The sequence below is a fragment of the Fusarium mangiferae genome, assembly GCF_900044065.1.
Source record: "Fusarium mangiferae strain MRC7560 genome assembly, contig: FMAN_scaffold014, whole genome shotgun sequence".
Lineage (NCBI taxonomy): Eukaryota > Fungi > Ascomycota > Sordariomycetes > Hypocreales > Nectriaceae > Fusarium > Fusarium mangiferae.
Genome location: NW_024573934.1, coordinates 1475454 through 1497082, shown reverse-complemented (window position 1 = coordinate 1497082; position 21629 = coordinate 1475454). Strand labels below are relative to the sequence as shown.

General features: G+C 48.7%; 9 protein-coding genes and 1 non-coding gene across 10 annotated transcripts; 5 read left to right on the top strand and 5 right to left on the bottom strand.

The window, feature by feature from the left end:
• Nucleotides 1–495: 495 nt before the first annotated feature.
• On the bottom strand, nt 496–2711 carry FMAN_14669 (uncharacterized protein; the record flags this gene model as incomplete). Its single annotated transcript, XM_041823046.1, has 6 exons — nt 496–602; nt 658–732; nt 794–1260; nt 1316–1700; nt 1749–2614; nt 2668–2711. The coding sequence occupies 6 exons, from the start codon at nt 2709–2711 to the stop codon at nt 496–498; spliced, it is 1944 nt and encodes a 647-aa protein (XP_041688665.1).
• A 761-nt stretch (nt 2712–3472) lies between these two features.
• On the bottom strand, nt 3473–5237 carry FMAN_14670 (uncharacterized protein; the record flags this gene model as incomplete). Its single annotated transcript, XM_041823043.1, has 3 exons — nt 3473–3861; nt 3922–4902; nt 4958–5237. The coding sequence occupies 3 exons, from the start codon at nt 5235–5237 to the stop codon at nt 3473–3475; spliced, it is 1650 nt and encodes a 549-aa protein (XP_041688664.1).
• Nucleotides 5238–6916: 1679 nt separating this feature from the next.
• Nucleotides 6917–7924, top strand: FMAN_14671 (uncharacterized protein; the record flags this gene model as incomplete). The annotated part of the gene is made up of 1 exon (XM_041823042.1): nt 6917–7924. The coding sequence occupies one exon, from the start codon at nt 6917–6919 to the stop codon at nt 7922–7924; it is 1008 nt and encodes a 335-aa protein (XP_041688663.1).
• Nucleotides 7925–9587: 1663 nt separating this feature from the next.
• On the top strand, nt 9588–10319 carry FMAN_14672 (uncharacterized protein; the record flags this gene model as incomplete). The annotated part of the gene is made up of 1 exon (XM_041823041.1): nt 9588–10319. One exon carries the CDS (start codon nt 9588–9590, stop codon nt 10317–10319), a length of 732 nt encoding a protein of 243 aa, XP_041688662.1.
• Nucleotides 10320–11163: 844 nt separating this feature from the next.
• On the bottom strand, nt 11164–12429 carry FMAN_14673 (uncharacterized protein; the record flags this gene model as incomplete). The annotated part of the gene is made up of 1 exon (XM_041823040.1): nt 11164–12429. One exon carries the CDS (start codon nt 12427–12429, stop codon nt 11164–11166), a length of 1266 nt encoding a protein of 421 aa, XP_041688661.1.
• Nucleotides 12430–13263: 834 nt separating this feature from the next.
• On the top strand, nt 13264–13638 carry FMAN_14674 (uncharacterized protein; the record flags this gene model as incomplete). Its single annotated transcript, XM_041823039.1, has 1 exon — nt 13264–13638. One exon carries the CDS (start codon nt 13264–13266, stop codon nt 13636–13638), a length of 375 nt encoding a protein of 124 aa, XP_041688660.1.
• Nucleotides 13639–14446: 808 nt separating this feature from the next.
• Nucleotides 14447–16254, top strand: FMAN_14675 (uncharacterized protein; the record flags this gene model as incomplete). Its single annotated transcript, XM_041823038.1, has 5 exons — nt 14447–14641; nt 14699–14956; nt 15009–15257; nt 15313–15619; nt 15674–16254. The coding sequence occupies 5 exons, from the start codon at nt 14447–14449 to the stop codon at nt 16252–16254; spliced, it is 1590 nt and encodes a 529-aa protein (XP_041688659.1).
• Nucleotides 16255–16616: 362 nt separating this feature from the next.
• On the top strand, nt 16617–16707 carry tRNA. The gene is given in 2 exon segments: nt 16617–16653; nt 16672–16707. It is a non-coding gene; the product is annotated as a tRNA-Phe (tRNA).
• A 287-nt stretch (nt 16708–16994) lies between these two features.
• FMAN_14676 (uncharacterized protein) lies at nt 16995–17905 on the bottom strand (the record flags this gene model as incomplete). Its single annotated transcript, XM_041823037.1, has 4 exons — nt 16995–17309; nt 17400–17507; nt 17557–17596; nt 17724–17905. 4 exons carry the CDS (start codon nt 17903–17905, stop codon nt 16995–16997), a joined length of 645 nt encoding a protein of 214 aa, XP_041688658.1.
• Nucleotides 17906–18596: 691 nt separating this feature from the next.
• Nucleotides 18597–20467, bottom strand: FMAN_14677 (uncharacterized protein; the record flags this gene model as incomplete). Its single annotated transcript, XM_041823036.1, has 4 exons — nt 18597–18737; nt 18788–20054; nt 20108–20414; nt 20464–20467. 4 exons carry the CDS (start codon nt 20465–20467, stop codon nt 18597–18599), a joined length of 1719 nt encoding a protein of 572 aa, XP_041688657.1.
• Nucleotides 20468–21629: the final 1162 nt, after the last annotated feature.

Below are 21629 nucleotides of genomic sequence, written 5' to 3'. Positions count from 1 at the left end.
TGCTTGGACCGCGATGCATCTGACTCAGCTTACGCCCCTCTCTTGCGGGCAGAAATGTGCCAGCGAAAGAAAAGGGGAATGATTTGCAGTCCAATTGTACTAACGGGCGTCTTTTGATAGGGCTGTGACGCTGTAGGCTGATCCTACAAGGAGTCTTGTTGTAGATGTCGCGAAGGAAGCGGGGTTGATAGAAGCTTTCTTATTGCCGCCCGCAACAATTCCTTCGCCTCGGATCGTTCGCCTACCGAGGCCATGCTCAAAGCATTTCAACGAAACTAGCAGCGATTTTGGACGGTAATTTCTGACGTATCACTCAAATGCAAGCTTATCTGCGTCAGGCATATTTACTTAAGTTCTTGAATGACAGGATAAGCTCGCTTGATCAGGTGAAGCATCCCCCGACAAGAGCATAGAGCCGATATACGCCGTGGAGAGGGATTCCTGCCGGTAGAACAAGAGACCTCGATTGAAGATGATCTAAGCAGAACCCGTGTCTCACAGCGCCTTGCGAAGTCCCTCATACTTTACTACCCACCCGTCATCTTTAGGAAACCCAGGCGCATCGCCCTTGGATCCATCCCATCCTTTAGCCATATATGCCACTGTGGATAGTGTCAGTGAGCGGTAATTTGTTTCTCGAGAAGCATGCAAACTTGCCGGCTAAGAGGAACCCAGCATTGCCAGGCATGAATGGGGGCGGCGTGTTTCCGTCACCACCACGTATAGCAAATCCTACAGCGAGATGACTCAGTTTCATCCTACCAATCTCCATGACATGTGTAACATCACTTACCTGCGTCATCAAACCTCCAATAATCGTATGCTGTCAAGTGATATATCGCGCGCTCAGGATTCCCAATGCGAGCCGAGTTGATTGCCAGTACAGGCCGCCCCCATCCTCGGATGTTTTGGTCCGTCCAGACGTCCCAGACCTTATCCGCCGTTCGTCGAGCGACCTCCCTGTCCACTGCAGGTGTGTCGGGTAGAATACCTTGTAGCATGATCAAACTTCTCGGGTCTCGGTTGAGTGCTGGATCATTCCACCAGCTCGAGTTGAGACCCTCGTAGACTGTGTACAATCCGCCAATCTGAGGAGGCTTCGCCAGATTCTTTGCAACGGTCACCCAGTGCTTAGGTACAGGTAAGCCGAGTTTCTTCTTCCACTTGCAGGCGACGTCAAGGCCGTATCTCCAGTATGCAACTTCATAAGCAAGATCGAGTGTGTTCTCTGGGGGCGTATTTTCAGTGACACCGACCGCACTACCATGTTATCAGAACGGAACTCATGCTCTTGCTCAGGTTTCTGATTACTTACGGCGGACCCAGATCATATCTGCCAGACGACTGGTTGAGCCATGCATAGGACGCCATATAATCCGCAGTCGCCTCCAAGATAGGATCCCAGCGCCTCAACGTCTTCTGCGTCGGCTGACTCTTGAAAGCAAGCATGGCCATGTACATTGGGTGCGGCTGCTGCCACATCAGATATGCGTTGATCCCGCCAGGCGAACTTCGACCAGTAATGGTTTCGGTCATCTTCGGCCAACGCGCTCCCTCCCATCCCATCTTTCTCGCTCTTGTAAGTGATGTAGGGAGAAGTTTCTCATATATCGCAGGGAAGATATTGTGAAAGTAACGATCTCGGCCCCATGAGATCCAGTGAGCGCTGTGCCATACAACCATCTCCATGTGGAACTTGCCTACCTTGGTCAGCAATTTACTATGGAAACAAGTCAAATTGCACCTACCATACCAACCGTTATTCATCAAGCCGCTCTCCTGAGGAGGCTCACCATCGGCAGCACTGTTAACTCTGACATGGTACTGGGATGTGATGATTCGACGTTGAAGCTCAGTAGCATTGGGGTTCGTGGACTCAGTCAAATCCACAAAACCCCCTTGACTCCAGTAATCTTGCCATCCAGCTTTGCTACGTCTATTAATAGTAGATGGCAGGTCAGGTACTCTCTTGTCCGGAGAGAAGTGTGCCACGAAAGAAATGGTCTTTTCGTGCCTCGATGAAAGGACATATCGATGAGCTGTGGGTTTGGTAGAGCCCTGCAGGCCGAGGCGCTTCAATTCCAGTGAAGCCTTTTTGGGCCAACGAAGGTTTACGTAGTACTTAGTACCCATTTCATGATATATGTGCGCTGTATTACTTTCGAGATTCGCTGAAAGCTTTGTAGAATGATTTGTTGGGAAGTCATAGACACCAACGAAGACTTCGTTCTTGTACTTTGCTGTATGGATTGGAGGGTATGGAAAGTCGAGCTCGACCTTGAGATTTCCCGACTCGATCAATTGTGAGTCAATGGTGAAAACAACTGCATCGGAATCAAAGTCTCCTTGCGTGACAACCTTGACCTTAACACCATCGATCGTGAAAACTGATGTGATGGTTCCATGCCAGAGGTCTAGCTCCTGGTGGGTATTAGATATTCTGCTTGATGACAGTGTATCGTCGTTAAATCGCAGCCCAATGCGTCCAAGATTGATACGGTTTGGATTTCCAATGAGCCATTGAGAAACATCAGGAAGAGTTGGGTCAGGCAGATCATAGGAAACGTTTCTACCATGCGTCTGTTTCTGTATGCCGGTATATGCGTCTACTGGGCTACTAATGGTTAGCTTTCGAAGCAGTTTGCGTTCAACGTGGGCTCAACGTACTCTCCAGCTGGTTCAGTGTCATTATGCCATGCCCAGCTTGACATTGTGTTGAAAGGGAGGTATGTTTGCATTCCCGTCGTATCAACACTGAAGGCAAAGTTACCGTTCCCAACTTGCAGAGGAGTAGTTTCATTGGTGATCAACCCTTTGCGGATGATGTTGTTCTCTGTCACGGTTCGTTTTCTTCGAAGTCAGTGGGATTCAAGCATTCCCAGAGATGACGTTACCTGTCAATAACCGCCAACGTAAAGATCGGCATCAAGAGCCAGCATAATAATTTTGAGGCTGACATAATAGCTATCTAGTCTTAAGAAGAAGGAATATTGCGTGCAGGACCTCACTTTGATCCCATTTCCTTGGCACAAGTTTGCTCTTACCAGCGGACAACAGGTGTCGTCTTGCTAACAGCAGGTGTTGTATTTCCAACAGAAGGAGTTGTGTTACCAACAGCGGGGTCCCTTATTTAAACAGCGGGGTTTCTTATGAACAGCAGGAAAGTCAGCCATAATGTCGCCCCCAAAGTCCGGGGTAGAAGTGACCGATTGTACTCATCGGGCTTTATTACCCCGAGCACCTCTAGCCCATGTGATTGGGGGCATGACGAACTTTCTCACGCAAATAGATTGATAAATCCAAAATGAGTAAAAAACTGTTTTTAAAAAATTGCATAAATCCCCCTTGGTCTTCTGACGCAAGTACCTCCTATATCTTCGCAAATGAGCCTGCCCTCAAATCTTCTTTCCCCGTCCTCCAAGACCCATCCTCAGTCGTTAACTTCTCCAATGTCTACCAGTCTTACGTCTGGCTATACCTTCCCAGTGATAATAGCTGCTGCCTGCTCTGAGAGAGCATAGAGGGGGGCTTGGAGATGTGCGCTCAGTGGGACAGGGAAGACTGATGCGTCAACGACCCGAAGTCCTTCAACACCTCTAACGCAAAATTCTGTGTCAACCACTTTTCCCATGGAACAAGTACCTGAAGGATGCCACGAGGTGCCGCCAGTCATAGCTATCCTGTGATCCAACTTATCATCACTATCATCCAGTGCAAGAGCTTCCACGGGAAGTCCTTCTGGGATAGATTCTCCAATAATCTGATCACTGAATTTGGACTCCAGCATGAATCTCGTCATCTGACGCAATCCTTCTCGGAATACATGCTTGTCAACCTCGGTGGAGAGATAGTTGAGATTCACTGCCCGCAGTTAGTGATACGAACATGGAGACTATCACAAGATCGAGAAAGATTACTCACGCTTTGGATGTTCGCCAGGCTTCCCAGACTTCAACAACACAGAGCCCGTCGAGGTTGGCAGAAAGCTCACCAACGCACTAGTAATATGCTCTGCATCCATGGGGACGCCAGGAAACGGAAGTTTCGCAAACATGATAATGTTTTCGATAAATGTTCTATCTTTCGCGAGAAGAACATGCTCAGACTCGCGCGGTTTTGTTCCTTCGTCTCTTTCAATAGCTTTAGCAAGGCCATCTCTTGGAATGCCGGTGTTGACGATCCAGTCAAAAGGTACACCTTGCGAGTATTGGGGTTGTTGAAAGAGAGGGTTGGTGGACCCAATAGTATGCCCAGCAGAAGGATCACGTAGCCGCCAGTGCTGGAAGAATATCATATGATCGGATAAGTTCTTGCCAACCTCGGGAAGATCGATGAGTGGCTCAATGCCGAACTCTTGAAGATGGGTTTTCGGGCCGATACCAGAGAGCTGAAGGAGCTGAGGAGATCGGAATGCACCAGCGGAGATTATGATATTGTGACCGTTGACAACGTTCCCGTCGGCCAGCTCAACACCAGTGGCTTTGAGATTCCCATCGATTTTCTGAATGACGATACGATTCACGAAAGTCTCAAGACGGACTTGGACTCCATCCAATGAATACTGATTGGCAGACCACTCGCGTTTACCATCAGACCTCGCCTCACAGATGTAAGCGCGACCGAGGTTATTCCCGCTGTTCTGATCGCCATCTGGCAGGGTTGAAACGCCAAGCTCTTCCCATCCAGCAGCGGCGTTCTCAGCCAGAGGGAAAACGCGATTGGATGCCTTGGCGCAAGTTACACGGATGGGCCCATCTCTGCCGTGTTGTTCCAGGTTCTTGTCATCGAACCAGAGCTCTGATTTTCTGAACCATGGGAGTTGGCCCTTGTAGCTGTAGCGCTCGTCGCCAACAAGAGCTGCCCATTCGTCGTAGTCTGCCGCAGCACCACGGGTCCAGCCACCTGCACAATATAACCGTTACTCAATTCACCTACCATTCAAGACTCATTTACTCACCTGAGTTAATAGCTGAACTGCCACCCAGGCCCTTTCCAGCGTTGAGAGTGATCCGTCGTCCCATAAGTGCTTCAACGGGCTCTGACTGATACTGCCAGTCCAATTCGCCGCCTAGGTTCAAAACCTGCATGTTATGTACGTCCGAGCGCCCACGCGTTTCTTTACCAGCTTCAATGAGAAGGATCTTGGCTGCATCATCGTACTCTCGGATGCGGCTGGAGAGAACACAGCCGGCAAGGCCACCCCCAACAACAATGTAGTCGTAAATTGGTGAAGCCATTGTGACTTGCGCGTCGTTTCAGGAATTCTTTTCTTACTGTGAGGAGTTACGAGAAGATATAGAGTACAAAATAGTGCGCAATGGAATGAGAACTATTCGCGCAAGTGGTGGAGCAGCAACAGCTGACGTGAGATTTGGATTTGTGGAATTGACATGTTATGCATCTATGAGCCGCATCTAATTACGGTATCTAGTAATTGACTAGTGTAAGATCAGGGGTACATTACTAATTAAAGAAATAGTACTATCCATTCTCATAAGGATCGGAACGATCAGAACGCCAAAAGCGCCGTTCAAGATTTCAACAACATGTGCATGAGATTAAGTTCTAGTTGAAGCTCTTCTCTACAGCGAAGGATCTAAGATTTCGAAGTAGTATAATATATGTAGCTTCCTTTATTTTGAGTTACTCTGTTCGCCTCGGAGACCACGAAAACATCGAGCCTTCAAGTGCCGTGCAGAACATCAGGTTATGCTCTTTATCTCGACCAAATAATTCATTTGCATAAGAGTTCTTGTAGTCCTTATTGCAATCAAAGTTCAAGAATTCAAGCTCGACATATCTCGAAACCTTGAGAGGAAATTATTATCGGTAATCCTCTAGACTAGTAGTTATAACTCAAACAAACATGAATACGTCAGAGATGATAACGATTTCTCTTCTCTCGTTGAAGTTGAGCTTCGATTGGTGCAAAAAATGAACTCAGGCTCCCGAGAGGTTGTATACTTGCACCGACAGTACCCAACGCTACGCAAGATATGTATAGTCGGACAAGGACAGATTTTTGGTTGCGCATGATATGATGAAGTCACCAAACTCGGGCTTCTCTCAGTCTTCGGGCTTTGAAAAAGGCCGTTATTGCGCGAGGTCAAATATGACAAGAGCGGTGCGGCACTCGGCCGGCAATCTTCCCTGGGCTCGTGAATCATTTTTCGGAAGTCGCTCTTTGTAATGCCACGCGATACGGTCTGCTTGACTCGAGGGTTGCTGGCGAAGTGGAGTCGTCCTTAACCGTATCTGCATAACACCGTCGATCATTACATAACTGCCTGGAGGTTCGCACTTGAAAGTTCCGATATTCACAGCAAACAGTGGCGCTGTCCCTAACATTTGGAGAATAATAGGATTCTCTTTCTCTTTGCCTTGCCCCTGACGATCGGATGTGTAAGACAGCATAAAGAAGAGGACCCGTGACCAGATCAGGCCTGCTGTTGCTCGTGTCACGGAACACAAACGACTGAGTTTCGCGTATCTTCTCTTTCTACTAGACTACGATGAAGATCTTGACAGGGAACAAATCCTCCGCTTACACATTCGGATCGGACATTTTAGAATTGCCGTAGAAGCGTCTCGCATGAATGTCTTGAGTGATCAACCAATGCCGGTTTCAAGTTCGAACCCACTTGCACCACCTCGTATGCATGGCGACGGCCCGGAGCGACGAGCCAAGCGACCGACAACCGAAAACACCCTTGTATGTGTCTGTGACATCAGAAAGTAGGCGACCTGCCAGTTCGACTTACTATAAGTACTTCATCAATCATTCCATTTACTCGGTTTAGATCCTCTGCTCAGGTTCTCATACTATTGTATCAGCATCAAATACATCTTATTTCTGGGCTTCAGCTGCTCAATTTAACTCGTCTCTTCAATAATTTCCCAAATAATAGCACTAAAGATGGCTAAAGGCGCAAACTCTCCTCAACGCCCTCGATACTGGCTTCTTACGTCTCCTCGTACTGCCTCCAACCTGTTGGTCAAGATGCTCAACCTCGGCGAGCAGAATGTACGCCCTGCCATCCACGGAGGATACTTCTTCCTTCCATCTTTGCCCAAACACTTCTTGATAGCTGAGAAGCCCATGGATACATGGACGGAAGAGGATAGTGCGACAGTGAACAAGGTAATCCAGGAATGCTCTCAAAGATTCCAAGATTATATCGCTGCGGCCGAGAAGGAAGGACAGATTATTTATGTCAAGGAACACTCTATCATGTTGAATCATCCTCGTATCGAGGACAACCATGTCAATGGCTCGACGGGATCCCAGAAAGAGGCGACACCAATTCCCATGAAGGACATCGCTCAACCAACACGATCACCGCTCAATCTCACACTATTTCCGGATGAGTTTCTCAAGACTTGGAATCCAACCTTCCTCATCCGCCACCCCGCTCTGATGATTCCCTCTCTGTACCGCACATGTTCTGGCACGATGGAATGGGAGGGCTTCAAGCGCCCCAGAAAGGAACCCATGGCAGCAGAGATCACTACGAGGTGGCATCGAACCTTGTATGACTTTTACTCCGAGCACTTTGCCAACGACAGCATCTGGCCTATCGTCATTGATGCTGACGATGTCATGACATGTCCTCAACTGGTAGGCAAGTACGCGAAGCTCACTGGTCTTGATGAGAGTAAAGTCCGATACTCGTGGGATAAGGCAGGAGAGGAAGTGCTGAACAAGTTGAGCCATGTGGAGCAGAGGATGCTTAGCTCTATCAACGCCAGTACCACGATTGACCAGAGTAAAGTCGCTGGGAAAGTTGATATTGATCAGGAGGCAGTCAAGTGGAAGGCCGAGTTTGGTGAAGAAGGGGCGCAAAAGCTTGAGCGATGGGTCAGAGACGCTATGCCAGACTATGAGTTTCTGCATTCCAGGAGACTCAGGTTGGAGCAAGAGTAGAGAGCACATGAGTAATGGCTTGAAGGGTACGGAAGGTATTTTATCAAGTCATTGAATAAGAAAGCGGTTCTAGAGAGCCTTATGATGTAGTGAATTCAACAAGATGTCTCCAAGTTCGAGTTGGCTGAGCTTTGCGATTATCCACTACGCCACCTTCGGAGGAAGCTGTTACAAGTCTACCAGGGAAGAATCATGGCAGGTTGAATGCAACAGATCTCTTCAGATTTCAATGCCTGTTATTTTCAGTCACTATCGGATGAAGCCCTTGGAGTAATGTAAGACTGATACGACGATGTTCTACATTGCGCTATAATTAATGAAGTCGCAATCTATAATTCGTCTTGCTTGGAACTCTGTGTACACAAGGCCCATGGGAACAAAGAACCGTAATCGGAAGCTAGCAATGATATTATCGCTGTCTAGATATTTTTCTCTGCAATTGTTATGATCAACTATTAACATTGATCTGACACTACAGACATCACATTGGAAATTCTTCAGAAGCAAGACCGACGCAGAACATCACTTCTCAACTCGAGGGGGAAGACCAAGATCAAGCAAGGCAACCTACCCGAGACATTTCCCACAATCTGGAGAGCCGTCCTGTCGACTGCAGGCAGTGAGAACTACAAAGATTGGGAACTGGGGATGGCAGTTTCTTCTAACCTGTTTCGGCACCATCTCGTGAGAACCCGAAGACGGAAATGGAATTGAGGCGGGAATAGATCGAGTCTGGTCTGGCCCAGAGCTGTCGACATGTCTCGGCTATTCCATATTCCCGACTGGCCCTGACGGGTTGGGCCGACATTCGAACCTGGTGGGGGCTGTCTCTGTAATCATCTGGCCTTGCGGAGGAAGCCACCGAGAGGGGCAGTCTGCACCAGCGTAGGAGGTTGAGAGCAAAGGATCTACAAATGACATAAAGGTGTGCCATCGACAATCACAGCGGTGGCAAGATATGAGGTCAATGCAGCTCAAATCTGGGTCTTTCAGGAACTTGATGCAACATGATGATGATGTGGTTGAGGGTAAATCGGCCATCCAGCTACGCAATACGAACAGAGATCTCCAGTCCATCGTCGATGATTCTGCTCAAAACCCAATCGATGCCCTGTTTGCCCCGGCTATGGAATGAGGGGTCCTGAGATCGAGGGTCCTGTATTTGAGAAACAGGTCCGGAAAGCGAAGGGACTGAGTAAACTTGTCCCTGAAAAGGCATTGAGGAATTCCGCCCCGAGTCTATTTGTGTTGATCAGTCATGGATTCAGGAACCACCGAAGTATGCAGACTGCTAATCACCCGAAACTCTAAACCTACGACCATCGGACCTTGCATATTCGTCGATAAGGTTCAGGGCCAGTGGCGGCGTGGCTGCCGACGGGAATGAGAGCAAGCCACAGAGTGGTGCCTGAACGTGGAAAGATTGACGCTACGTCAGGTATCGTCAAGTCTGGACTCGAGGGCATACTGATGGTTACGAATGGATGGTATGAGAATAACAGTATATAACTGCCTCTCAGTTCCCTGGGAATGCACTCATCCAGTCACTCACTCACACTCAAAAGCTCTTTGACATTTAACTGGAACAACAATCTTTGTCTCTCAACCACTCCTTGAATAACTCAAATTATACACTTACAAAGTAATCAACACTTACTACAACATGAAGGTCACTCTTCAGCTCATCACTACTGCCCTTGCAGTCTCTGTTGCAGCCCATCCTCAAAATGGACGGGGCGGCGGAAAGCCCAGCAGCACCACCACTGCTGCCGCTGCATCTTCGACAACCGCTGCTCCCGGCAGAGGAGCCATGTCTTCTCTGCCCTTCCTGCCAACCTGGCTCTTCAGAGACTCCAACGCCAACAAGTGCATCAGCACTTACAACAACTGCTTAATCACCAACTCATCCAACCAATCGGCATGCGCTTCCAACTACGCAGCATGCATCAAGGGCGGGTCTTCCTCTACAAGCTCTGCCACATCAGCTCAGACCGCTACTACAACTGTTTCAAGTGCTGGCGGTCCTCCTACTCGCACCTTTGCTCGACCCTCCGTCTCTGGTCTTGCTCAATGGTGGAGAAACGAGCAGAGCATCCGACGATGCAACTACGCCTACTACGTCTGCCGCAGAAAGTCTGGCTCTACTCAGACATCTTGCGCTTCTGACCGAACTGCCTGCATAGCTTCCGCCAGCGCCACTGGAAGCGCCACAGCTGTGCCTACCAGTGTTCCAACCAGCATCCCCACCAGCGCGGCGACTACCACTGCGACTGGATCAGCAGCTACATCGACTACTAACGTCGCTGCGGGTACAGGCGCTGCTGATGCCGATGCTCCTCTCAACTCGGACGATCCCTCGTTTGATGATGAGAACTACGATGCTGATACTGCCTAAGTTTGTCAAAAGCCCACGTCAATGTAAAAAGAAACACATCAAGCAAAAATTTCCTTACTGTCAGTTAATCGAATACCTGAGTTTACTGGGAAGATCTCCCGTATCTATCACCTGGCATCGCATGTTTATGCGGCAACCATTCCCTTGGTTAATATTGATTACCACTGTCCTTTGATGCAAAGAGCTAGAGTACATTTTAGACAAAGAATGATAAAGTTGTTTGCCAGTCATGTTAGTTCCGAATGCTCATGTGCCGTACCATGTCTATTGTTGTGAGTCTACAATGGGTACAGTGATCAGAGACTCCGAATGCAGCTCAGATTCGGTCGAGGCTTTGCATTAAGCGATCTACGCCAGTCCATTGTGCGCGACTCTCTCGATCTTTCGGAGCCAGCCCACCAAAATTTAGCGCGCCGTGACGGAAGAGAACGAGTGTCGGGCAACTGGCTTGCGAAATCCTACGGTGGGGTTGTGGCGGGTGCACGCTGATTGCAAGTCACAGGCAGTCCACAGATGGACACGCGAAAGGAATTGTTAGTGCTGACGCGTTCAGCGCGCGACAGGCAGAGGGACTCAACGACGCGTGCCCCCTGTGAAAGACAGAAATTGCGTGCTGTGACTTTGTGACTCTCCGTATAGCTCCTGAATCTGTTAGAGCGTCGGTGCACAACCTTGGAGCTTGCACTTGGGAAATGGAGGGGCTGGTGCGGGTGCAGTGCACAATTATTCAGCACAGCATAAACTGGCGTGATTCTTTATGCGTCGGTTGGCTTTTCATCAGTGCTTGTCATTACGAACTTGCTTATCGATATTGCATTGCTAGGTTTATGCAAAGCATCAGCCCTCAGTTCTCCCAATCATACTCGGGAATTGGAAATGCTTTCGCATCGCCAAAGCCAGCGCCAATATGCCGCTGAGCGAACTCGACAAGCCCCGTCCACGCGACCAAGGCGAAAATATTGTTGCGCAGCCAAATACCCCAAGCTGTCTGCGGCGCCAAGATTGTCGTGATGAGCGGAGGAATCACCTGCATCTTGTTGATCAGAGGCCTGATCTGTTGCTCATACCCCTCAAGACCAGCTGTGATATCTCCCTTGTGTTTGCTCAGCTCTCCTGCCAGGATGTAAGCGCCTGCAAGGGCGAGGCTGGTTCCACCGCCTGTGAGACCTGCTGCGTATCCTGCATCACCAACCAAGACAAACCGCCCCTTGGACAAGGTCGGTGTTTTGACCTGTACAATCTCACTCGCGTAAAAGTCCTTGGAACTCATCATTTCCTTCAGAGCGATACTGCTTTTCCATCCTACGTCACTATAATGCTGCGCAATGTACTTCTTGAGCGCGTCGTTCCCTTTTGCTGAAGCCTCGCGAAACGCGTCCGCGCTCTCTGACTTACCTCTCGGATTCATGCACATGAGCAAGACGCGACTGAAGCCTGCGGGATCCGTACCAATGCTGATATTCCGCCCTCTCACTGCGTTGAATCCCTGTCCAATTTTGCTTCCGCTGAGGACGTCCTGGGGTATCGAGAAGTAGGCCGACCAGCAGTTGGTTGAGACGATGTGATCACCAACATTACATCCCAGTCCCAATGCACGCGTTCTCGACGTCGCGCCATCGCAAGCAATCACCAAGTCGTACGCCGAGGCTTCCGCACCGTTTGCAAACGTGACTGTGATAGAGCCGGCAATCTTTTCACTCTGCTGCATCGACGTTATCTGCTCATCAAATAGGTAGTTGATGTTCTTGTTGTCCTTTGTCATATCGAACAGAATTTTGGATAAATCCCCACGTAAGATCTCGTACTCTGAGACAAGCGACTGTTGGTCCGGGTTGCCAGTTGGTCTGATAACTCCGTAAGGCGTGCCATCTTCGCGAACAAAGCTGATCCCTTCTTCTTGCGTCGACTTGGCTCTCACAGCAGCCTCCAACCCTGCCATCTTTCGCATGACCGAAACACCAGCGGTGCGAATGTCGACGGCTTGTCCGCCGGTGCGCAGAGCGGGAAAGCGTTCAATTACTGTGACCCTTGCGCCAGCCTTTGCAAGCCAGTAGGCTGTCGCAGGTCCTGCGATTGAGGCTCCCGACACGAGGACTTTGAGGCCTGACATTTGGTTGGAGCGGCTGAAAATACGGAATCGTCGGATGGTTCTCTACAATTAACAATACATCCGGTCCATTTTTCTTGGCACTCATTCCCAGCTTTAATATGAATTCCCAATTGCTCAGATGTACCTCATTCCGGACAATGGAAATGTAGATAGCGGACAACGGACTATGTTAATAGTCCATTTTGACTGGTAAGCGCTACAATTCAGGCGTAGCGACGAGACTGTTGGCTGAGACAGAGTCACTGCGTCATAGAGCTGGCTATGCGGCACTCAATCTTAAACAAATGTATTTTAGGGTGGAGGTCATAGTATTTGTCTCGAGCAAATTTGTAGAGCGTATACAAGCATGAAAACAGCGAAGAATGAGGTTTGAGACCGTTGATTGAGGCATCTCATTGTTGCTAGCGCTGTTCACAATTTGGGCCTTCATCACTACCTAGTTGATGAGGTTCATCAACTTAAAAGCAAGAGCAGGGTTTTCACGCAGCGACACGAGTTTCATAAGTTTCAGACCAGAGAAACTATACTTGTCATGTATTATGAGAAAGCAACTCAAGAGTATGTATAATCTTAAGCGGAAAGTAGGAGGTATTGCACCTTTGCAAATCATACCGACATCTACTACCCTACAGCCGTTGTGAGCTCCGGCTGGTCTGTAAATCTCCGCTCGGTGATCTCGGTAATGGACGGGGAGGCTTGCTCCTTCATTGCGATGCAAAATACCGAAATTGTAAGCATATAAAGTAAAGAGGCAAAATAGATGTTGGAGTTTCCTATAGAATTCTATTATCTTATCTTAATTATTACTGTATTGCAAGCTGCTCGATCTTGACCATGACTTCATCACCGGTTCATTCGGACACCAAGACACAAACTCCATCCGTATCGATAAGCGCCAACGACTGCCAAGTCCACGGACAGTCTGAGACGCCTCACCTCAACAAGCTTCTCCAAAACCGCCCCAAGGCCGAGCTCCAAGGTCTTGCCGACGCCGTTGACAGCCTGACGCACGGCGATCAATGTGCCAAATGCGCGGTCCAAGCCGCAGTCACAATCGTGACCGGCTTTCTTCAAGAATTGTACACGGCTAAAAAGACCGGGAAGATCTCAAGGGAGGACAAGAGAGCGCTCAAATCGGAAGTCAAGGGATTGGTGAAAGGGATAAAAGGGGATGTCAAGGCTCGGAAGAAAGAGATCAAGGGCCAGTGAATGGTACACATCTCTGGCTTCATCACTGCACCTCTGATGTAATAACAAGGTTTATGCTAGTTCAGGAATATTTATGACATATCCCTCGGAGAACTCTCAGGCTGATCTGGAGAGAAGCCCGAGACGATGATGATGATCGTGCTGTAGAAATTTACCTCAATCCACCCCGCACAGAGCATGCCCCTCTATTCTCCAATACCTCCGTCCCCCATGGGGTCCGTGGAGGCTTCAGAGGCCCCAGTCCATTCCAAGGAAAATTTCAAACACATTATCTCGGGCAGAGTGACACCACAAAAGCCGAGGCCAGATGCTACGTTGCGCAACATAGTGGGGAATTACCCCAATGCCCATGGGGATAAGGCCTTCTCCAACCTTCTCCCCGCAGGCTTTCCATGCGGAGACTAGCTATCAACGGCATGGTTTCTTGTTGCATTCGGCCCGTCACGAATGTCACACGCTTTCGAAGCCGGTGAAGAACGAAGAAGTGAAACAATCGGTTGGTCGATCAGAGCCGCAACTCGTACACTACCCGATACGGGGATCAGCCCGGCTTATGAATCGCTGGTGACGGAACTTGCCCGCTGCCGTATTGCCGAGTCAACGTTACGCGCACCTATAGGATGCAAAGAATAGTAAGGACCGTATCTGACGGAGAACTCCACAACTCCACCTATCTGCTTGAGACAAGGTTTGGGTCATAATGCGGAGAGTCGTGCTAAGAGATTATGTATAATTACCTTAACCGTCACCTGCTTTCTTGGCTTCTGACCACTATCTTGGCAGATGCAATTGCAGGCTAGTCATCAAGATGTCTGAACAGGTCCTCAAGCCAAAGGACGAGCTCGGTCATGCCGACTTTGACCACAAGGAAGTCTTGAAGAACAACGATCTTATGCATGATGCCTTTGATGCTGAACAGCGCGAGCATGAGCAGGGTGTTTGGGCTGCCGCGAAGGCCCATCCTTGGGCTTGCTTCTGGGCATTCATCATGTGCTTTACCATTGTCAGTAAATCTCAAGAGTCCTCATTTCTAAATGGCTACTGACGTCTGTTCTCCCAGGTCATGGAATCGTTCGATATGTTTTTGAACGGAAACTTTGTCGCTCTTCCCGCCTTCCAGAAACACTACGGAGTCCACGTCGAGGGCTCAGGTTGGACCATTCCAACAAGATGGCAGAGCGCGCTCTTCCAGGCAGGACAATGTGGTGCTTTCGTGGGTGTCTTCCTTGCCGGACCCATCACCAACAAGTTCGGTTACCGATGGACAACAATCTTTGCCCTGATGCTCATGAATGCGACCATCTTCATCTCATTTTTTGTAAGTCGTCAACCTACCCCAGTCCCCAGACGGCGCCTAACCAGATCTGCAGGCCAACTCGCTGGAACTCCTTGTCGTCGGACAAGCCTTAGAAGGTGTACCGTGGGGCTTCTTCATTGCCAACTCCCCTGCCTATGCTTCCGAGATCGTGCCCCTTGCCCTTCGTGGCGCTTGTACAGCGACCCTGCAGATGAGTTGGTCTATCGGATCCATCATCGTGGCTGGTGCTACTTATGCCTACAATAAGAGGAATGATCAGTGGGCTTGGCGTGTGCCTCTCGCTTTGCAATGGCTTTTCCCAGTAAGTGTTTCCCAAACTTCATCAATCATTTTCGACCTCTAATACTAGCCTGCAGACCCCGCTCTTGATTCTGGTCTTCCTCTCCCCCGAGTCTCCATGGTGGCTCATTCGCAAAGGTCGCAAAGAGGAGGCACTGCGTTCGATTCAGCGCCTCGGAAGTAATGACAAGGAGGTAGCTCACCAGAAGCTGGCCATGATGGAGCGTACTGTCGAGATTGAGGAACAGGAGGGTAGCAACCCTTCTCTGCTCGACCTCGTCAAGGGTACCGACTTGAGACGGACAATCATTACTTGCTTGATCTACGCTTCGCAGAACTTTGCCGGTAACTTGATCGCTAACCAAGCCACTTTCTTCTTCGAACGTAAGTATCACTCATGATCGTTCCCGCAAACCGCTCCGCTAACCTCAATTTCAGGAGCTGGAGTCTCAACCGAGCGAGCCTTTCAGCTCAACCTCATCAACTCGTGCCTCCAGTTCGTTGCCAACATCTTGTCTCTCCCCATCACAGGTTCTTTCGGCCGCCGTACCATTTACCTCTGGGGAACAATCATCAATGTCGCCTTCTTGTTCATCCTCGGCATCGTAGCCACAATCAACCAGACCACCGCCACCAACTACACGCAAGCTGTGCTTGGAATATTGATATCCTTCGTCTATGCTGGTAGTCTTGGACCCATCTCATACACAATCATTGCCGAGACCTCGTCTGTCCGACTTCGTGCTCTGAGCACAGGCGTTGGTCGTGCTGCCTACTACATTGCCGAGATCCCCATGATCTATCTCGCTTCACGGCTCCTGAACCCTACCGGATGGAACCTTGGTGGCAAGTGCGGCTATGTCTGGGGAGGAACTGCAGTTATTTGCTTCGTCTCAGCCTACTTCTTCCTTCCTGAGCTCAAAGATCGATCATACCGCGAGACTGATATCTTGTTCAAACGCAAGGTCCCCGCGAGGAAGTTCAAGTCAACTGTCATCGATGTTAGAGATAACGAGTAAAGATAGAATCAAAATCCATAGTTTACGAGGTTATGCAGCGTATTGTTTGGAAATCGGATGTCGACGGGGAGCTCAACTTGAAGCATCTGTGATATAGAATTTGTATATTAGCCAAAGAGAATTAAACAACGAAATGATCGCCTGGCCGTTGTCTCTATATGATGTTACGTTTTCCTAACTATCTCTGGTCTAATATTTAAACAGCGGGGCTCGCGACAATAACAATCTCTTGTCAGAACTCTTATAAGTAAGGTACTTGATGATCAGAAGTCTGGACACCTCCGGCCAACAGCCAGGTACGTTCTTCCCAAGGTGTGCAAACACATACTCATATTCTAGCTACTATGACATAATCCTCAGTCGCGGGTTTAGCTCAGTTGGGAGAGCGTCAGACTGAAGCCAAACTTCATCACCGATATCTGAAGGTCGTGTGTTCGATCCACACAAACCGCAACAAGTCATTGATTCCCAGAAATGGGATCTCACTTTTTGCACATTGATACATTAACCTAGAATCGTTCTGTTTTCCTCATTACTGCATGCTAGCTAGCCACTAACTCCTGGCTGTAAGGCAGCATTCTTTTAACAGACAGCACCTAAAATATTCAGGACACTCAGGCTTGGATGATGATTCTGACTTATTTATTTATTACTAACCGGTAGGCCCTTCAAGACGTCTCTGCAGATTCGGTCAATCTTTTATAATTGATGTCATATTGGCAATCTTGGTCTACTGATCTCTATGTACGAAGTCCAACTTCAAGGAACTGGTGCACAGACCCGAGAACTTCTGATACATACGTGAGAGTAAACTGCTCATCTGCCTTTGCGAGCACAGTGGTCCAGTCCTGCAAGCTGCGCTTTTGAGAATTGAAGAACTGCAACATATGCATGTCTGCAGCATTGAGTATATGACTCAGCGCTTCAAACGGTAGTACGGCTGTGTTCGGAGGAGCCACAGCTTCAACAAGGACTCGTGAACCACACTCAAGGTTCAGTACCAGATGTTTGAGGACATTTGCTGCAAACTCGTCAGGCCAGTTATGAAGCACCATCTTGAGCATATAAACGTCCCGTTAGGTGCTTTGGGCATGCAAGAAATTGTGCGGCTCAAATTCGACCCGGGACTTGATGTCGGCAGGTACCTGCTCATAGAAAGAGGTCCGAAGTTGAGGAAGATCTTGGACAATGAACTTCAAGTTAGGGAACGCCCAAGCAATGGTGGTAGAGTCGTGTCCACTAGATCCACCAATCTGAGAGATGTCAGTATACTTGAGCGAGTACAGCTCTTTTGTGGCTTACATCAACCACCGTAGCTTCAGCAAGCCTTTTCCAGTCGTAACTGGACTTTAAAGTCATCAGTCTTGATGACAGAGACCGATGCTGCCACTTGCATGCACTCGGCGAATCTCGCACTACGCCAACCTTTCAGCTTGCCTTCAACTTTGCGATTGACATAATCCTAGAACGTCTGAAGCTTGTCGGATCTTTCAATATTAGCTAAAGAAAAGCCACTCTTGGCTGGTTCCTGACTAGGCTCCTGTTTGCCGCTGCTGAACTTCCATAGTGACACTGCAACGTGAAGTGAACCACGACCTGCTTGAGATGCAGCTTCGGCGAGGTTAGTCAACGGTGGCGTCGTGGTTGTCATTTTGAGCAAGGTGAGATGGTGTATCTGCAGTGCAAGTTTCCTGAAGTCTTCACAGCTACTCCTCCGGCATGCATGACTCTTGCTTAAATAGTAAGATTGGAGGAGAAATACTATGCCATACTCCTACGGACTTCATCTCCCGGGGTTCCTAGAGAGTTGCACTGGATTACAACTACCAAACTGACTGATGACTTCGTTGAATCCAAAGAGACGAGTGCTAACGCTGCTAGGAAGCGGTCTTTCCATTTTCGAGCTATCAGGATCAAGGTCGTCTCACTGATACTTGAAGGGCTACAACAGACTCAGCTTATAAAGATATGAAGCACTGAAGGGTATTCGATGTCCGACGGCATTTTCTAACTGGAATGACTGGTGGTCTCTAGGCCTGAAGACATGATATAGGATCACCTCTAATCGTCTAAAAATGCAACAAAAGTCACTTGGGAATTTGTCTCACCACAATGGCATATCGACATGCATGTGACGTTTCGGAAACTTCAAGCTGAAGCGGTGGTAATTTTCACGTTGATCAATCACAGGGAATATGAGACGGCGAGAAATTGATGGTTGATGCAACGATGCGTTGATGAGTAATCGCCAGTCGCTTCAAAGTTGAAACCACGCCGCAATATGAGTCGAGGGATTACAAGCAAGCTTGAGCTTCATTGGTACTCAAATCCCCCAAACTGACCTATTTCTTTTCCGTAAATGAGGAATCACCTTCTTCAAAAGTCTCACGAATCAAGAACTTCTCGTCGTTGACATGGTGATGTCGAACCCAGAAGATGATGGTCTGGACGAAGAGAGCAATTCCAGGAGCAGCCCAGGCCCACTGTGAAGAATATGTTAGCCAGTGACCAGAATAAGGACAGTCTTACTTACGATCAGACTGGGATCGTTGATAGAAGGAATCAAGATCTGAGCCAATGCCGAAGACAGAGCCTGCATTGCCAAATTGATGGCGACAACAGTAGATTTCATACCCTCAGGCGCCCTTGCATATGCCATCTCGTATGCAGTGACTGCGGTAAAAAGCTCACCGATAGCTCCCAGCATAACAGTAGGCAGCTGCCACCAGATAGAAACCGGGGACACACTATCGCAGGTTGAAGCCTGGTATCCGCAAGGCGAGGTTTTATAGACCCTCCACTGGATAACTGCACCGACAATGCTTCCGATGATGGCGGAAGTATAGCCGACAGTCATACGACTGATGGGGCCAAACTTGATGTGGTGTCTGTTCAAGAGAGGGTAAAGAACAAACGACATGATGGGTGCGAAGACCATCAATGTGAGTGGATTAAAGTTGTGAATCAGATCATTGGGTGCACCTTTGGTAGTCATCGACGCTCCTTGATTAGATAAAACAGTACCAACACCGCCGTTATTGAGGTAGAATAGTGGCTGGTAGAGAAAGATCTGGCACGCGGAGAGGGTCCTGCGAGCATGTTCGACTGCCTGACTATCCCAAGAAGCTGTCTTGCCCTTCGCAGCAAGAACGGATGGGTTGACTGAGTCAAAAAAGTTCTTGGCCCAAATTTTGCCTCTGTTCTCCTTGATAGCCAGCCCAACGATCTTGAAAAAGGTATTGAGGTCAGATCCTTGAGGCGGTGCGCGCTTGAGGGTTTTGTACCGCCACATGAGCAGCACTGGCAAGAGGATGTAGATGATGCCTGGAAGGAGAAAGGCGAGCCAAAAGCCAACATACTTCTCGATGTAAGTTGTGGCGATCATGAAAAACGCACCAACGTTGATGCACATATAGAAGATCAACATGATCCTCTGAATAGTGGTCTCAGGATCAACGATGACACGCTCACCAGACTTGAGTGTCTTGACATATTCTGTCTGGTCGGTGTATTGATCGATGATGAGAGGAACAACATTAGGCTTGAACAGACCGGCTCCGATGGCGAGAAGAAAGAAGCTGACCATGAACGGCGCAAGCCCATTGCCGGCCTTGAGAACAGCAGGAGCTGCGCCTCCAACCATGATAACGTGTGCCACGCCGCCGATGATGACTCCATACATGATCGCTCTAAAACGGCCGGTCTTTGTGTCGCCGAGCCACGCACCAAAGATTGGGATGACATAGGCAAGGAAGTTGAACAGGAGAACCATGGCCGAGGCAAACTGTAAGCCTCGGTTTCTGCCAATAACGTTAGTCAACCGTTAGTTCAGTCACATATCGAATGAACTTACAAAGCACCCGCATGGCCGTTGGGGTCGTTCTTAGCTACAGCTCCGGCTCCATTGCCTCCCTTAGGGAGCGGAAACTGGAGGAAGTTGTTGAAGACTGTCTTGCAACCATAGAATGAGGCTCGTTCTGCAAGCTCAACAATGCAGAGAAGATATGAAACCCATGGGATACGTCCTGCTATTTTCCTTAATTTCTGCTGCTCTTCGGTGGTCGGGGGTAATCGATCCGAGGTGCTACTGGATAGAGACACGGCGTTGGCCTCGGGGTCGAGCCCTGGGCTCTTGTCTTGAATAGCCTCAACTGAGGTTGCTAACAACAACTCATTAGTCGTGCTTCGATATGGCCCGAGGCTACTCACCCATCTTGTAGCTGATGATAGCCTCTCGGAAGTAATAGGCTACCTAGGCTTGGTATTTCACAAATGGATGAGACGCTGTAGCGTACGGACTACATATCTTGTTTATGATGGTTTTGCAACACCATGTTTCGCCCCTAGAGTGATGTCGCCATCATCTCAATCTTCACATCATCGACAAATTACATAAAAAGAGGACCTACTGTGGATTATCCATGTTTTAAGCGACCACTCTTGAGTGCATTGGGATCTGTTGGTTTGACATAGAGATTTGGAAGGAGTAGAGTGGGTGGCATTACTGGCCACGATGTCGGAGTCGGGCCGCCCCGATCCCACGTTACAGCCCGGGAAGTGGGTGATGAGTTATTAACTCGCAGACCGTCATTCGCCAAAATGCCAGGCAGTTCGTGGGAGGATGTAAAGAATAGTTCGGGGATTCCGACTAAGGGGCGAAAGGTTTCAAGAATGGAGCAAATAACGCTACGATTCGCTTATTGATCAGGGAGAGGGCTTGCATCTGAGCATCGACGATAGCGATCGTTGCAGTGGAGTAGATTTAACTTTATCCTAGCTCCATATCTCGACAATCTTTGCTGTTTTGCTACGACGATAGCAAGGAGAGCCGGGTTTCCTACCATATCGGTGGGTTCTGTGCGTCTAACACCACTTTCGCGAGATATTGTGTCACCGGCGCACGGCTAGAACGGCATCTCAGACTTTACCATCGATATAGATTCCCATATACGTATATATTAGGCCTATATGAGAACTGGCTGTTCCACCTATTGGGAGGAGATTCCGTTTTCCTTTTACGAAAAGGTTTGGAATTTCGAAAGGGCCTCTTAGCACAATGCCAGTGTGTTTGGCCTTGAAAATACCGGATATTTACAGTGGATTTATAGTGGGTGAAAGCGCCGTAGGCCCCACCTCAATGGGCGAAGCAACTTACCGCGACTTCGATTACCTAGTTCGGAAATCAACACCATGTCGACATAGCAAACTATACAGTAATGAAAAGCCCAGAATAGACAATGTCCCTTTATTTGGCACATTGCAGTTCAACATGAGTCCGGTGTAAAATCATAGAATTAATGTATGTAGCTTGATGTTCATAATCAATGCATGCCCTCATCTTGAGCTACCTATGCAGACACGCAAGATCTGCATCG